The 16,635-nt window shown below is 33.3% G+C and overlaps 1 protein-coding gene across 5 annotated transcripts in view; it reads right to left on the bottom strand.

Moving 5' to 3' along the window:
• Positions 1-16,635, bottom strand: part of ERBB4 (erb-b2 receptor tyrosine kinase 4) — a 1,092,681-nt gene that overhangs the window by 182,337 nt on the left and 893,709 nt on the right. For all 5 annotated transcript variants that reach the window (XM_032402964.1, XM_032402981.1, XM_032402953.1 and 2 more), the window contains one exon: positions 13,908-14,006. In XM_032402964.1, the coding sequence (XP_032258855.1) occupies positions 13,908-14,006 (99 nt within the window). The remainder of the gene's footprint in view (positions 1-13,907; positions 14,007-16,635) is intronic.

The raw sequence follows: 16,635 nt of genomic DNA, 5'->3' as shown, positions 1-16,635 counted from the left end.
ATTACCCTTCCTTGGGTATTCTCCTTCAGTCCTAGGTACCACAGAGAGTTTCTCTATAACTTTTTGTTACAGTTAATAATTCTTTGTATGAAATACTAAAATGAAATACTAAACCAAGAAGGAGAGAGATACTGTATCCAGAAACTAAAGGATACAACTGAGTTGAAAGCAAAGGGAGATTCTAGATGATGAGGAAGAGAGGGCCCAGAATCACAGTTGGGTCTTTAACCTGGACACTACCAGTCCAGATTGGAACATGAGAGTAAAGTTCTTAAGGAAGGATTTCTCCCAGTAAGAGAGAAAAAGGAAAACTAACAAACAAACAAAAAACTGATAGATTTCATAAAGCATCTGACCTTGTGGAAGAGAAGTCTGTAAGTTTGGGAAGAATTAGAGGTAGATATATAGAATGCTTAGAAAAAAATTCTTAGTGAAATAATTATCAGCAACACCTTTATAGTAATAATTCTGAAAAAAAAACCCTAAATAATCAATATAATTTGAAATTATGACATAAATATTACATAGGGAATATAAGTGAAAAAAGTGTAGAAAAGGATCTGAGAATGCTGTCTTCATTTTCCATATTAAATAGCCAATAGATTTTATCTAAAATTGATACAATTAAGAAATGGCAATAGAAGCATATTTTTAGGAATGTGGAGGGAAATACTAGGGAGCACAGCTAATAAAGTTATCTCTGAAAAGTAAGACCCAACAGAACAGTCAGTAGTATAAGAGCACAAGAAGCCTTTTTTTTTTTAACATAACCTGATAGTGCTATGTACTGTGTATATATATATATATATATATAGTATATATACTATATATATATATACTTACATAGATATTATATGTCTGTTTCTATTTCTATTTCTATATACTACTTTGATTAAAAAACTGGGGAAAATATCTAATTAAAATTTCCCACTAAAAGAGAAAAGTGAATTATAAAAGAAAAGGGAAAAAAAGGAAAGCAAAGAAAAAAAATGAGGCTATGCAGTTTGAAATAAAACTTTCTCTGGTTTATCTGGCTGAACCAAAAGTATTAACTGTTTTTAGCAGTCACCTATTGGTTCGCCTCTCTAGTTTTCCCTCTCCCTTTTATGAATCTTAGTGCTTATTCAAAGTATATAGTAAAACTGCTGGGCCATCAACAGCCACATAAACAATGGGACTCTACCTCTCATTTGATCCAGGGATAGGCATGCTCCCAAGACAGGCCAAAGAGAAGCTTTTTCCTAAACCCTGCTCTTCAGACGAGGGGGTTAGCAGGGCACTTCACACAAGCTGGGTAAAAGCTGAGATGAGAGAGGTCTCTGTGGATCCTTACAGCCTTTAATGTCTTAGTCCCAGTCATTCCTGAAATACAGCAGTTTCCTGCTACTTGGGTTCCATAGATTGCCATTATTGTTTAAGTGGGTTTATTTAATTTACTTTTTGGAGTGAACTATTACTGAATCTCACATTTATAAATGATTTCTTTCTACTCTCTTAAACTATCCTTAGTTTTTAACATTTTATGTTTTCTCCTTGACAAACCACAGACGGAGTCTCATAGGCGAATGCATAGGTCAATTGATGTTGTGATGGCAAATTAAAAATGCCAGTTATCAGGGATAAAATGAAAGTATGTTATTACTCTCCCTAAAGTGTTATATAGTAATCAACACCCTGAGAGAGAGAAACATGATTTGAGAGTTGGCTTATATGAGCATAGTGGTTCATGGGATTTCTCCAAATCTTAATGAGGTTATATATATATATATATATATACACTTAATGGTGAAACTAATTTTGTTCTTACTTACAGGTGAATTTTACCTTGAGATTATGCCACTATACCCTATCAAACGCTGACATGTTCCTAAATTTAAGCATTTGAGAAGGAGAAATCCAAATGATAAATATCACTTAGTAGTCCGCCAAGGTCCCTTGTCCCTGAATACTTTATGCTCTAATGCTGATTTGTAAGTCAAATAGTTTAGTTGTATGCCAGCGTTCACATTCAGCCTTATCAACCTCATAGCACAAAGAGACCTTGTAATGTAATATTTCATCACCAAAAGGACAGTTAGATAATATAGGACCATGCTTCAAAAATCGCTTAACTGGCAAATACATATTTTAAACAGACTGGTTGGTTGACTTAAATATTAGAACTGTCTTTCATCAAGTATTGATTGGCTGATTGCTAACCTTGAACCATCAATAGCTTCTTTGAAAAGCATTTCATTTAAGGTGATGAAAATAATATCTTGTATTATAAACAGACTCCTAAAAACCTTCATTTACTATCCACATAATAATAATCTGGCATATGAACTACCCTTTAGAAATTGAAACATCACTGTATCTATTTGAACTGCTAATGGGAAAAGAGACATGCAGAAAAAAATCCTTAAATAATAGGAAGTTCTTTAACATAAGTTTTCATCTTATTACGAAAAGTTGGCATTAATTATGTAAGTCTGTGTGCCAAAATATACTTTGCTGGTCTTGGTTGCTTTATTACCATGATGAATAGAAGAAAATGTATTCAATGTACCTGGATCATAATTCACAGATTTTACATAAATTGTTTCTTTTTTGTTTTTCTGATACTGCTTTAAGAAGTTCAAGCTAATCAAAGTCTAAATCTAAAAGGGAGAAAATAATTTATTGATTGAAAATGGGCCATGATGCATGAGCCTTGTAAAGAGATAAAATTAAATTTACTGGAGAAATGTTCTGTACTTCATCTTCACTTACACTATGAAATGGTGTATTGTTCTGCCTACATAAGAAGAAAACTATGAAAGAATACCTGGAAATCAGGGTCTTTCCAGACTTCATAGTAATTTCAAATGGATCACATTAGGGAAATTGAGGAATTCTCACCCACTGCTCATCTCACCATAACATATGCCTTACTGCAGTTCTAACTTATATGTTTAAATTGGGTATTTTTTGATGTAGATGGTGGCGGTTAATTTCCACTGGACTACAGATAAAGCATTAAGTGAAGGAATGATAGTCTGTTTTGTTTTTTTTTTTTAAAAGATTTTATTTATTTGAGAGAGAGAATGAGAGACAGCACGAGAGGGAAGAGGGTTAGAGGGAGAAGCAGACCCCCCGCTGAGCAGGGAGCCCGATGCGGGACTCGATCCCGGGACTCCAGGATCATGACCTGAGCCGAAGACAGTCGCTTAACCAACTGAGCCACCCAGGCGCCCGATAGTCTGTTAATAGCAATTCTGTTTACTTCAGAAGCAGTGCAAAGACTTCATGCTTTAATAGGGAAGTCCTGTACTCATTTTCAATTAGAAAACTCTGCCAACACAATTACACACACTGTTTATAAATATCTTAATATCCAGTGGTAAATAAGAATGTTATTTTCTTAACAGCTACAAATGTCTGTGATATACATAAATACAGATTTACTGTAACAAAAAATTACTAAAGGGATAGATAGATATTATAAGAGAATACAACTTGATTCAGGTGGGAAAACAATGAGTGTTGTTTTAAAATGGCAATTCTTTTTTCTACAGGCAGTTACCTTCAATGACAATTAGATTATTAAGCAGAAGAGTTGATTTATCTTTAATGAATCTGTTGATATTATTCCATGGCTTTCAAAAATATAAAGATTAACTGAAAATGTTGTCATGGACATTATTTGAGAGTTAATTGGGTGTACGAGTGTAAAAAAAGAACAGAACCTTTTCAAAATATATTTATACCTAAATCCAATAAAATAAGAGAGAATTTGTGGCATTCTTTTGGGTGGCCAGCATTTATAGGCAAATATTCTTAATAAATTAATCCCCACAACTAACAATCACATTAAAATGGAAACTAACAAGTTCTTGCTTTCAAGTAAAATAGAAATATAATATTTATAAATATTTTTAAAATAAACATATTTGAAACAAATTTCAGGGTTTAAATATGCACCTACATCTGAAAACTGTGTTAAACTTTAACATCATACTTCGAGGGAGTAAGTGTTAAGTAAGTTATAGGAAAATATTTGTATATTAACTTATCCTCTCCTGACTTAAAGCAGATTCCACACCAACAAACCAACAAACCCCACCATCACATACAAGATGGTTGATATATATACATATAAACACATGTATATATGGCATAAAATATATAAAAATAAATCTATGAAATAAATATGGCAAAAATAAGATAAAGATAAAAATAAACTGAAACAAGGGTCAATTTTTTTCTAAAATGTATGCATTTTAGAGGCACCTGGGTGGCTCAGTTGGTTCAGCATCTGCCTCTGGTTCATGTCATGATCCCAGGGTCCTGGGATAGAACCCTGCCCCAGGCTCTCTGCTCAGCGGGGAGCCTGCTTCTCCCTATCCTTCTGCTGCTTCCCCCCAACCCTGCTTATGCTCTCTCTAATAAATAAATAAAATAAAATCTTCAAAATGCATGCATTTTAGACAAATGCAATCACATAAATTGGACGGCCAAATAACTGGTATTCCTGCATCGGTGAAGAGTTTAAACGATCCTTAAATCCACCCACCATTAATGATAGTATTTTCTTCTACTACTCTCCTATAATACTTCCTCTGTTCCATCCTGATAAAACATTGTTTTATCAGTTTAATGTTACCAGACAAATCTCACCAAGTTTAAGGCTACACCATGATAGTGATCTTTATAATCCCTAGAGTACAAAGACAGCATGGGACTTTGCGCATAGTAGGCACTCCATAAAAGTCTATTAAAAAACAAATGAAGTAAGTATATCCATCCCTCCAGACTAAAAATAAATATTTACTAAAATCTTACTACTCAGTAAGTGGGTATTATGGGAGTTACAAGTAGCTATTAATCAAAAGATATCAACAACCTTGTTGGGGATGCAAAAATAACACACAGGCTTTAGGTGTTATACCTTACTATATGCATTATAAATTTAGTAGAAAATTAGAGAAAATAGAGTAATGTAGGTTGAAATCCACTCTTTTTTAAGCCAACACTACATGGAAAAACTAGAGAATATTGTATTGTGAAGCATCTCTCTGCAAAAGAATAAAATACTTTTTCATTAATGAGAATATAGTGACATGTTCATTAAGTGAATGAGCCATCCTCATTTTGAAATTAACTTATTTTTCATGTTAAAGGGACTTGGCTCATTACTTTACTCACAAAAGGAAAGTATTTTTCTGGTTTTGTACTCAAACCCCTTTTGTTTGCAACCCTCCAAAAAAGCTTATACATATTTTCTATGGTTAATTTACCACATGCTTGCTAAAGCAGACAATTTTTAATTTATTGGTCAGATTCACCTATTATTTGTATGCATTATATCAAACATATTCCTAATTAACTAAAACTTCTTTGTGAGGATGCAAGGAAATTACAGTGAATATGGTTGAGATCAAGTGGGCCCTTAGATCTTAATTATAAATTATCAAAAAAAAAAAGAAAAAAAAAAAAGAACTGGCTCCCTTGGCTATTTTCTTACTAGGAAACAAATGAAAAAGGGAAATTTATTTCTGACCATAAATCCCAAATGTTTCATTTTCATTTTCCCCAAGTTAACTTTCTCACCTAGCTCAGCAGCATTTCCTGCTATTATTAGCTGCTGGTCCAATATCAGCTGACCAGTATCCATCAAATGCCTTGCTTCCATGAGCTTAGGGACTCCCAAGGAACTCCGTGTATGCAGACTTCTGCTTACAGCTTCTAATTATTTTCTAACAGATAATGGAACATTTAAGTTCTGAGAGTTAGATTAAATTTGTAAGTGGATCAAAACCCTAGATAAAACTGCAGTGGCTACAATCACTGTGGAAAACCGTAAGCTTTTTAGTTTTGAGAGAAAGAGCCCTCACTGATTGCTTATTTTTGTGACAAACCGGTCTCATAATTTTACTACCTCCAAGAGGTGCTCATTCTTATTTCTAATCACACTGTGCCCATCTATACAACAACTGCAAGCTATGAGAACTAAAAACATGGCTTTGCAGGAGCTGCAGCAGCATTTAGAAATGTTCAAAACAGGGGCACCTGGGTGGCTCAGTCATTAAGCGTCTGCCTTCGACTCAGGTCATGGTCCCAGGGTCCTGGGATCAAGCCCCGCATTGCACTCCCCGCTCAGCAGGAAGCCTGCTTCTCCCTCGCCCACTCCCCCTGCTTGTGTTCCCTCTCTTGCTGTGTCTCTCTGTCAAATAAATAAATAAAATCTTAAAAAAAAAAAAAAGAAATGTTCAAAACAATATCTTGATATTTTTATTTTTACTGGGAAAAAAATGAGCTGTTTATGTAGTATGTATAGAACAACTCATTGTTTTAACAGGCTTAAAGAAATAGAGATTTATGGTAATCATCTTATGCAAAGTGGTAATGATGAGATTGAAATATATGTATTTACAGTATAGATACTACTTACAATTTATTTATATTAATAATATAATTACAGAAGTATTTATAGTATATAATAATATATAATATTAATATATATTCACTCCACTATGTAGATACACATATATGTGTGTGTGTGTGCTATTGAAAATATCACAGCACATTAAGCCTTCATTTCCTGAATCAAATCACTGGTATATGAATAACTGAAATCACCTTATGCCACATAATGTAAACCAGGATTTTATTCAGGTGGTCCCTTCCTCTAGCAGAAACAATATTTTGTATCCTTGAATCTGTAAACAGAGCATTAAGCATTAACCAAACATCCATATCAAGGTTTGATAAGTCTGAAATTATTTGCTAAGTTTTTGGGAATTCTATTTCCCGGTCTATGCTTGCCCTATGGGCAAGAGCTTTCTACCTGAATTTTAGCAACAAGCTTTATATTATAAACAGCTCTTCCTACTGTTGCAATCAAACTGAGTGAGGATTCTTCCTAAGCCATTATAATTAGCCAATACCATTCAGATTGGAGTCAGAAACTGCACATGATCAGTGTTAATTCTCTTCTATTTCTCTGGTGGCACAGCAATACATCCATCCCCTAATGATTTATGAAATTCACCAAACTGTAGAGTTTACAAAGCTGGAAAATACCTACAATATGGAAAACTAATGCCTTTAACAGACTCCTAATTTTCATTCATCAAATTTAAATATTGGTACAGTAGACTATGTGCTCTTGAGAAATGTCCTCTCATGCACACAAATCCAAGAAATGCTTTGGAGAAACAGAAGCAGAAAACTTATTAAGTTACATCTTACAGAGAAGACTCATCTTACAAAGAGAAACTTGTTTTGGTTTTAGGTAGTCTCTTTCAGGTGCTTCAAGAGAAAAATTAAGCCTGTGAGAATGTAAAACTTGTCAAGTATGTTGCCTATTTTCAAACGTTTTAGTACTCCCTAAGACAATATTCAAAGCTCAAGTTTTAGAATATCTACTAAATTCAGTAACTGATACCAGCAATGATTTATGACTGCAGTCAATTATTTTTATTATTTATTTTTGCCAAAATCTGTGATAAGATCGAACTCCCCCCCCCCCCCCCCTTTTTATACAGGATCCCATCCGCATCCTTACTCCTATTGGAATAGATCTAAATAGGCAAGAGACCAGGGTGGGACTGGGGGGAACTCTAATAACAGGTTGTTATTAGAGAAGCAAACACTACCCAAAACCACTACATAAAATTTCAGGAACTCAAGATTAAGAAGAAGGTAAAAATGAAACCTAGTCCTACCAGCCCATATATAATGGAAACATTTGCAGAGAAGCATTCCAAAGGTTCCCACTAGGGGAGGTTACTGGCCTCCTACAAGCAACAAAAGTCTACAAAGGGTTTTCCTTCTTTTTTTTTTTTTTTTAAGATTTTATTTATTTATTTGACATAGAGAGAAAGAGAGAGAGAGCACAAGCAGGGGGAGCAGGAGCGGGAGAAGCAGGCTCCTCGCTGAGCAGGGAGCCTGAGGTGGGGCTAGATCCCAGGACCCTGGGATCATGACCGGAGCCGAAGGCAGACACCTAACTGATGGAGCCACCCAGGCACCCTGGGGTTTTCCTTCTTAAAGGGCTTTCAGAGAGTACACTGAGTCCTACTTACAGAGTCAATATGGAAGGTCTATTTTTCAGAGATATATTGTTACTCTGGATTCAAGACAGCTACTAAATTTGAGTTTGTAGAAATAAATCAGAGATGAGCATTATAAATATTTAAGGAAAATGATCCAAGTACAATATGTCAAATAAAGATAAGACATTCTGAGAGCTTCTACAATAATAACTAGCACAAATAATTATGTAATAATCTATCATGATTGATGCACAAAGGAAAATTTCTAAGTGCTGTCAGTAGGTTATAATATGGATTAAGGGGTCAGAAAAGCAATCTTTGAGGAAGTATGCTTAAGCTGAGAAAATGAGGATGACTGAGAGTTCATCAGGTGTAATTGGAAGAAGGACACCCCAGGCAAAGGCATTGTCTTACTTGGCTTGTAAGGAGTAGAAAGAAAGTCAATGAAGAGAAGGAAGACTGGAAAAGTAATGAGGAGCTCAGGAAGCAAGGATTTAGTATTTTGCTTGAGTGAAGCCACTGATAGTTTTTATGCAGAGGAGTAACACAATTCAAGACTCATATTAAAAAGTAAGGAGATCAAACTAGAGGCCATTATCATAATTCAAGCTGAAGAAGTCGGCTTGGTTTAAGGTGGCAGCAGTGGAGTATAAAAAGAAGAGGATGCTCTCCAAATGTGTTTTTGGCATAGAATCAAAGCATTTGCTCTTGAATTGGTAGTGGGTAGTTTGAGGGATTGTGACATTCAAGGACAAATGCCAAATTTCTGATAGGGACAATAGGGTGCATAGATATACAAATTATTTACATGGGTAAGATCGAATGTAGAAGAGATTTAGAAGAGAAGGTATAAAGGTACATTCTGAATGTGTTAAACTTGAGATGCCCCTGAGATTTCAACTTGGAGATATCAAGGATGGAGATGAGGTCAGATTCATAAAATACACTAGAGATGAAATTTGGTATTCCAGTGAGAAAATTTAGAGAAAATATGCAAATTGAAAAGAGCTCTAGACCATGGCACTGAGAAATTTCAGTATTTCCAGAATTGCTTAATGCCAGCATAATTTTGAGAAGCAAGAAAGTTGAAGATTTTTGAAAGAATGCGATTATAACAGTGAGCCATAAATCCAAGTTGTTTGAGGAGGGATGTAAGGGAAGGGGCAGCTGAGAGGCAGTGAGAAACAGAAGAGTTGATATATGGGTGATATCTAAAAGGGTAAAATGTTCCTCAAGGATGTACAATAGGAAAGGAACCAGAGGGGCAGGAGAATGTGGTTGGAGAATGAGGTGTTTGAAATAGTGATTTCAGATGTGATGCCATTTCTAATCAAGTTCTATACAGTTAACAGGACATAAACAAGGCTTAATGGAATAAACTCTAACAGAAATGATTTACTTCAGTTACTGGTAAATTTCTCTTTTCTTATCTTGTCTTTTCTTTTCCTTCCCTTCCCTTTCTTTTCTTTTCTTTTCATTTCTTTTCTTTTCTTTTTAGGAGCACTTTGAAAGACTAACTTCTGTTTCTAATGGAGTTTATAGAACCTCTTTTTGAAGATATTGTTTGATTTTTAAAAGCAAAGTAACTACCCAAAACTTTCCTTATTTTAGCTATAATTTCTCTTAAGGAAAAAAGAATTGTTTATAACTGACTTCTCAAGATCATGGCAGTGGTATAGAATCCTTTGACTTCTAAGTAATGGGCTTCTTTAAAAAAGGAATTTTGTATTTTATTTTTACCTCTGAAATTGATTAATTGTATTCACATATGCAAATGAGCAAAATGTGTAAGACCTAAAGATATCATTGGATTAAATTATATGAATTTTTAAGAATCCATTATTAGTATGTTACAGGATCTAGCTAAGAGTTACTGTTAACTCTATGAAGTCATAGGCATAAAAAATGTTATTTTTATAATGTGAAATTAATGTTATTGAACAAAACATCTTATCAAATAATTTTGTAAGTCTGCTATAATCTGAGAGAAAATATAAACTCTATTAATAAATTCTTTTGTCTCACCCCATTAATATCATATCAGTTAGAGTTGGAACAACTCTTATTAAGACACTGAATATCATAGGGGCACCTGGGTGGCTCAGTCAGTTAAGCATCTGACTCTTGGTTTCTGCTCAGGTCATGATCTCATGGTCGTGATCTCATGGTCATGAGATCGAGCCCCACATCTGGCTCTGTACTGAGCTGAACATGGAGCCTGCTTAGGATTCTCTCTCCTCTCCCTCTGCCCCTCTCTGCTCACATGCTGGCTCACTTTCTCTCTCCCTCTCTCTCTCTCAAAAAGAAGTAAATAAATACAATAAAAAAAAAAAGTCATTGAATATCATAAAGGCAGTACAATGAAGAGCAACATGTAAGCACAATTCACATGGACATTTCTTCTGAAAATAATGAAATAATTGTGTAAGATAAATAAATTTTCCCATTGTATAGGGAGAGGGCAACAAGTTCTTCTTTTACTAAAAATACAATTATTTAAACAGTAAGTCTGGGTGATTTGAAACATATTTCCTTGGAGCACCTTTCTGGGAACTAGGTGGTTGATTTGGCATGGGGAAGCTGACGCTAAAGCCAACAAACTGGAGCACTAAGCTGAAGTATTATTATTCAGTCACTGGAATTTAGGGTAATTACGTTTTCTTCATCTCAAGATTTTTTTTAAGAAAACAAATAAATTAATAAAACATTTAAATACATACACACTTCCAAGGCATATAGAATAATGTCAAGTGATAGGGAGCTTAAATGTCAGAGAACAACAACAACAACAACAACAACAAAGCAACAGTAGTAGAAATTCAGACAAACTGGAGTCTGTCTGATTTGACCAGACCACGGTCCCCAATTCCAGGAATCTTGCTCAATAGCCACATTTTTTAAGTATGTGTTCTATACCATTTGATGGATAAAAACAAAACAAAACACAAAAGACAAGACAAAATAAAACAAAAACCCTGTGTTCTTCCAATGAAACGGTGCTATTTGAAACAAAAACTAGAAGTGTGTATAAATGTAGATATTTTTCTTAAGAAGGTGGACCTTTAGGGTCATTTTCTTAATGTTGTTCAATGTGATCTTCCTTTATGGGAATTAAGGACATACTGGCCATTCACTAGCTGTGTGTTATTATTGTCATTATGAATCCATTAGACATATTCAGGTGAGTTGAGTTACAGCCTTGTGACCAAATTCTCCTTCTCCTACTTTTAGCTTAGCATTTAATAGAATAAAAATTGTTCCTTATTTATTTTTGCCTATGGTAAAAATTCTAAGAAAATATAAAAGTCATCTCCTGTGCCCCTGGATATCAATAGAACTATTGGGTGTAGTGAGTTTTAAGTTGTTGAATTTTGTCATTTATTAAAGTAACCAGTAACACACAGCTACATCTAATAAACTTAGTAGTAGTAGTTATTGAATCTAGAATATTCTACCCCAAGTATAAAGTTGCACGCTGTGGGGTAGGGCGGGGCAAAGAGATCTAATGTTTAATAAGAGCATGCAGTTTCTATTATCTTCAGAAGCTTTGTTTTCTTTCTTTAAAATGGTATAAAACATTTGCATATAAACAAATATATACATACTCTATTTTGCAAAAGAGACAGGTAGCATGATTGCAGTAGATGTTATTTTAGTTTGAAAGTTAAACTTGGAATACTCTACCTTATGGAAGAACCCAAACTAAGAGATATGTCAAATAAGACTTTTATCTTAATGACCTTGGGAATATTAGCAACTTCAACTTAATTCTTAGGTCCAAATTACAAATAAATTTGCATACATGAAGCTTTTGTTTGCAGTTTGATATGTTATTTAATTACTTATAATGATTTACACACATAGTAGATGAGCTAAAAATGTTGGTATGAAATGTAGGTAATTTTGCATTAAAATTACACCAGCCTGTTTAAAAAAACTGAATTTATCATTAATTTTGCCAGTGCATCCAGTCTACCAATCTATCAATCTTCTAGCATCTATCCGCGAGATAAGAGAGGCTCAGTCAAAATATTTTCCTTAATATTTCTTTAACTTTTAAAAAGAACATATTGTTTGGAGTCTGTTGGTCACCAGATTTATCAACCTTTAGGAAAATAACCCCTTTCATGGCTCAATCAGAGCCTCATCTAAAATTCAGTAGAATCTAAGATTTCAAGCTGCCATCCCCACTCCTGTTTCCATGGGAATAGACTTCAGATCAGGAAAAAAAAAATGGATGGGGTTAGGAGCTTTCAAATAATCATTCAAAATCATGATGAAGCTTTTAGAGCTTCTTTCTTAGGTGATTATTTTGTAGCCTCTTAACCCCTTTCTGCCAGTCTGTTTCCATGGAAATATGACAAAAATGGCTGCCCAAGCCTCCAGCAGAGATTATTAGCATTCTTGTGAATTTCAGCTTTGGCTGCAGTCTAGGCTGGTCAAGATTTTTTTTTTTTTTTTAATCAGTTTTACATATTAGCATACACTGTTTATATTCATTGTCCTTTTCTTCATTATTTTTACTTAGAAAATTCCCTTCACAACTATATACCTATAATCAAGATCAAATTGATTGTGACATCACTGAAAAAAGACTTTAGTTTTACATTTTACTACATGAGCCAGGACATGTAGCTGCAGAGAGTGTCAGAACTTTTAGACACCTACAGAAGGAAACACCATTTAGTTACTGGATTCAGTATTTGTCAGGTGTTGGTAGATAAGTAAGGGTGGTATTCAAAATATTTAGCAACTGGTAAGGTGCAGCACCAACTGATCAGAGCAGCTGGTTTGTACCAGTTAATTATCAGCCCTATTTTCTAATAACCAATACGTTGCTGAACTAAAAGCAGCCCGATATAAGAGAGTAAGCATTTTACACAAATAAATTATCCAACATCAATTTACAAAAGAGCTTACAAGAGAAACTGGGTAGAAATATATAGCAATCCATATTTAAAGTGCATATGCTTGCATCATCTTTCATATGAAGGTCATTTAAAAATCAAAATCATTCTTATTATTGAAGACATTATATTAAACGAGAAAGAACATATATATGGGTTTTGATAGAACCCCTGGCAAGATACCTTGTGTTGAATGTGAAAAAAATAACAGCATACTACATAGATATTTTATCTGTCCTACCTTCTGAAATTTGCTGAGTAGCTCAATCTACAATTTTTGCTAGGGGAAATCTTAAAAGTTCTGATTGACCTTATAAAGAATTTTTATTCTTCAGAACTCTCTTATTTTTCTATAGTTTTCTATAGTTGGAACTTACTACCCATAAGGTTTGTCTTCTGAATTTGAACTGGAAAAAAAGTAAATTTCAATTGGTAATTATCTGACTTAGGTAGGTTCCTAATTTAAATTTAACACTAATTTACTATAGAAACTAATCTTGATTGATGTTTTCTGGTAAGTAGATCATAACAATAATAAAATAAAGCAGCCCAATTAATTTTTCAGATCATCATTCCTACTCCAAATGCAATTTGCCTTTCTTTGCATAGTGGTTAAATACGTAGCCCTTGGGAGCAGGATTTGGTTTGCAGGCCTTCAGCCTTCAGCTTGTTGGTATAAATAAAGTTTACTGGAACAGAGTCATGCCCATTCTTGTGTTTTGTTTTTAAGTGTCTATGGCTGCTTACCTACTAAAAGGATGGACTTGAGTAGTTTCCACAGAGACCACATCGCACAAAAAGCCTATTTATTCTCTGGTCCTTTAAGCAAAAGTTTGCTGACCCCTGCTCAAGGTTTTAATTATAGAGTATACCATTTCTAGAGAGGAAATTTTGTAAGTAGTGAAGTCTTTTTTTTTTATTCTAAAAGCAGTCTATTAATAATGGATAAAAATGAGATTGCCTGGTGTCTATCTATACTTACATCCATGAACTCCACATTGGCTTTGGGACCAGTTGTTTCATTAAGAATCTTAATAGCCACAGGAATCTTTACTGTTTCTCCTTCAGGTACCCAAATACCCTTTGGGGGAAAAAAATCACATTAAATCTACATGAAGATATACAAATTTATACCGGAAACAAAATTTGATTTAACCACTCAATCTATTAATTTCTTAAAAAATAATTTAGACGTTCTATATTCTTTTATTCAATCAACAAACATTTATCTAATACCTGTTGTATGTTACAAGTTACATAGCAACTTTGTTGTCTGCTTTCATTATCTGAAGATGAATCATATATTTATTCTGCTTTTAAGGTGTTTATTATTATATTATAAAGCACTGCTATTATAAAAGTCAATTAGTATGTGTGAAAAAGGCTTTTAATGGTGACAAAAATGAAATAAGATACAATAATGTTAGATTTGGACGATATATCAGCTTCTTAAAGAGACTTGGGGAACACTGTTCAAATTTTTGATCTTCAGTTGTCTCATTTGTAATTTAGAAGATTGGGTTCAGTAATGTTGGAGGTTCTTTTCAGCTTTAATATTATCTAATTATTCTGCAACTAAAACAAATAAAAAGACATATTCTCATGTTCCTGAAGTTTGGATTGATTTAAGAATTAGTTTACTAAGGCGATTATTTAAGAATTAGTTTTCAAAGGCAAGTACTAGGGAGTACCGAGCACATATTAATTTGTTTTTATTATCAAATGTTGTGTATGTGTGTTTCAAGGATTTTTATTATCTCTGAATATAAAATATCTATACTGGTCATTGCCAGTTCTCTTTTCCTACAAAAATATAATTATAATATCTGAACAGGATCTACACACTGGGAAAGTATAAAGTAGATAGAGCTTGAGTCAAGTACAACATTAAGGTAAATGCCAGCATTCCTGAGTAAACAATTCAACCATTTGATTTAGGACAATAATTTTGATAAGACATAGGGGGATGCATCAATTATATAAGAATTTTTTTAAAGCATATTGTCCCAAATGAATACAGAAGCAAGAAAATCTCAAATTTTAATTTATTAGCCCTGACATCGAAAAAAGTCTTCTTAGTCCAGTTTTAACATTAAAATGAAAGGGGGAAAAAATTCTTATTCCTAAAGAGAGTATCTCTAGTTTTTCTTAATATCAGTTGGTTGTAGTCATAGAGTAAAAAAAAAAAAAAAAGTTTTTCACTTTGTACTTCTATGCTAAAACATATATATTTGTGTTATTTAAAGTTACAATAATATAAGAGGAGACCTAAACACAAGAATTATTAAAAAGTCAGAAAAATACAGAAAAAAAAAGGCTTTAACCATTAGGAGGTGAATTTAAGAGTTATGTTCTTAAAGTGAATAGGGAAATCTATGTGTCAAATACAAAAAAATAAGCCAAGTTTCCTTGTGGTATAATTTTTTCTTAATTATTAATGTAGAAATGGGGGGGGGAAGCCCAAGATCCATAGGCTACATTTTCTTAGTGATGGTATCTAGGGTAGAGAAAGGCTTACCATTATTCAATAAAGCAACCACATGGGGGTTACTTTATAGAGTATGAATGTTAAAATATTCCTAAAGTATACTTTTGGAATTGGATATAAATTCAGTGTGAATTAATTTGTACTGCTTTTTAAATAAGTATAGTCATTATTTTCTAGGCCTGACCAGACAAAAATTCAACTACACTAATACCCATGGTATTGGTTCAAATCTTTCATGCTTAAACACAGCATATCTCCAACCAGGAGAAAAATCAACCAAATAATTAGCTAAGCTAATTTGCATTTCTGTGGTCAAGGATACTTCTTTATAGATTAAGACAATATGCCTTGCTAAGAACTAACATATTAATTAAAACTTAGGATCAACCATAACACACTGTAAGTATAAAATTCAAACATACGTATGGAACTTTCAATACACGTAATTTCAGTAAAGGTACAATGCTCTTGGACATAGGCAAATAGTTGTTCATAATAAAAACATTTATAAAGCTTTATAATTAAATGTCTAAATGGTATCCATGATTTAAAATAAAATTCACTTTCCAGACAATACCATCTTTAAAATAAAAGTCTGATTATATGCTAGGAACAATCCAAAATTGAGTTATCTTTGAAAGTCCCTTATTTCTAGCATAATATAAATAGAAAAACAGGATAAATTGTATTTCTTCAAACATACAAAGAATTTGAAGACCAGAAAGCACCAAGTCAGCCTAGAATAGTTTCTATTCAAATTAGGTGCTCAATTAATAATTTTGAGTTTAACTGAACAAAATATGCATACTAAGAGATTAAGAAATTTCTGTATTTTGGCCTTAGAATAAGATAATTTTATTTTAAAGAGATTAAATCATTTTTGGAACACTCAGGAGGGAAAATTAAGGTTTATATTCTAATTGTTAATATTTTTTGTTAAATAAATATTTGTTTTAAGTAGGAAAAAAATGAACATTTTAAAGTGCAAAATTTTTAAGATCCAGTCTATTTTAACAGAAATGTTTGTAAAAACTGCAGGCTTGCATATAGCTTTAAGAAATATATAAAACTGTCAAAGTAAAATTTGGGGAACTGTCACAATGGATATTACAAGAAGGATTTAGCACTAACCCAGCAGAGTTTCTTATAGTTGTTACTTACATTAAAAATAAATCTCACCACAATTAACCTTAGGCCTGGCCTTTGAATCGGTTTTATAATT

This window comes from Phoca vitulina, unplaced genomic scaffold (genome assembly GCF_004348235.1).
Source record: "Phoca vitulina isolate PV1807 unplaced genomic scaffold, GSC_HSeal_1.0 scaffold1, whole genome shotgun sequence".
NCBI lineage: Eukaryota > Metazoa > Chordata > Mammalia > Carnivora > Phocidae > Phoca > Phoca vitulina.
This window is presented reverse-complemented; position numbering and strand designations above follow the sequence as displayed.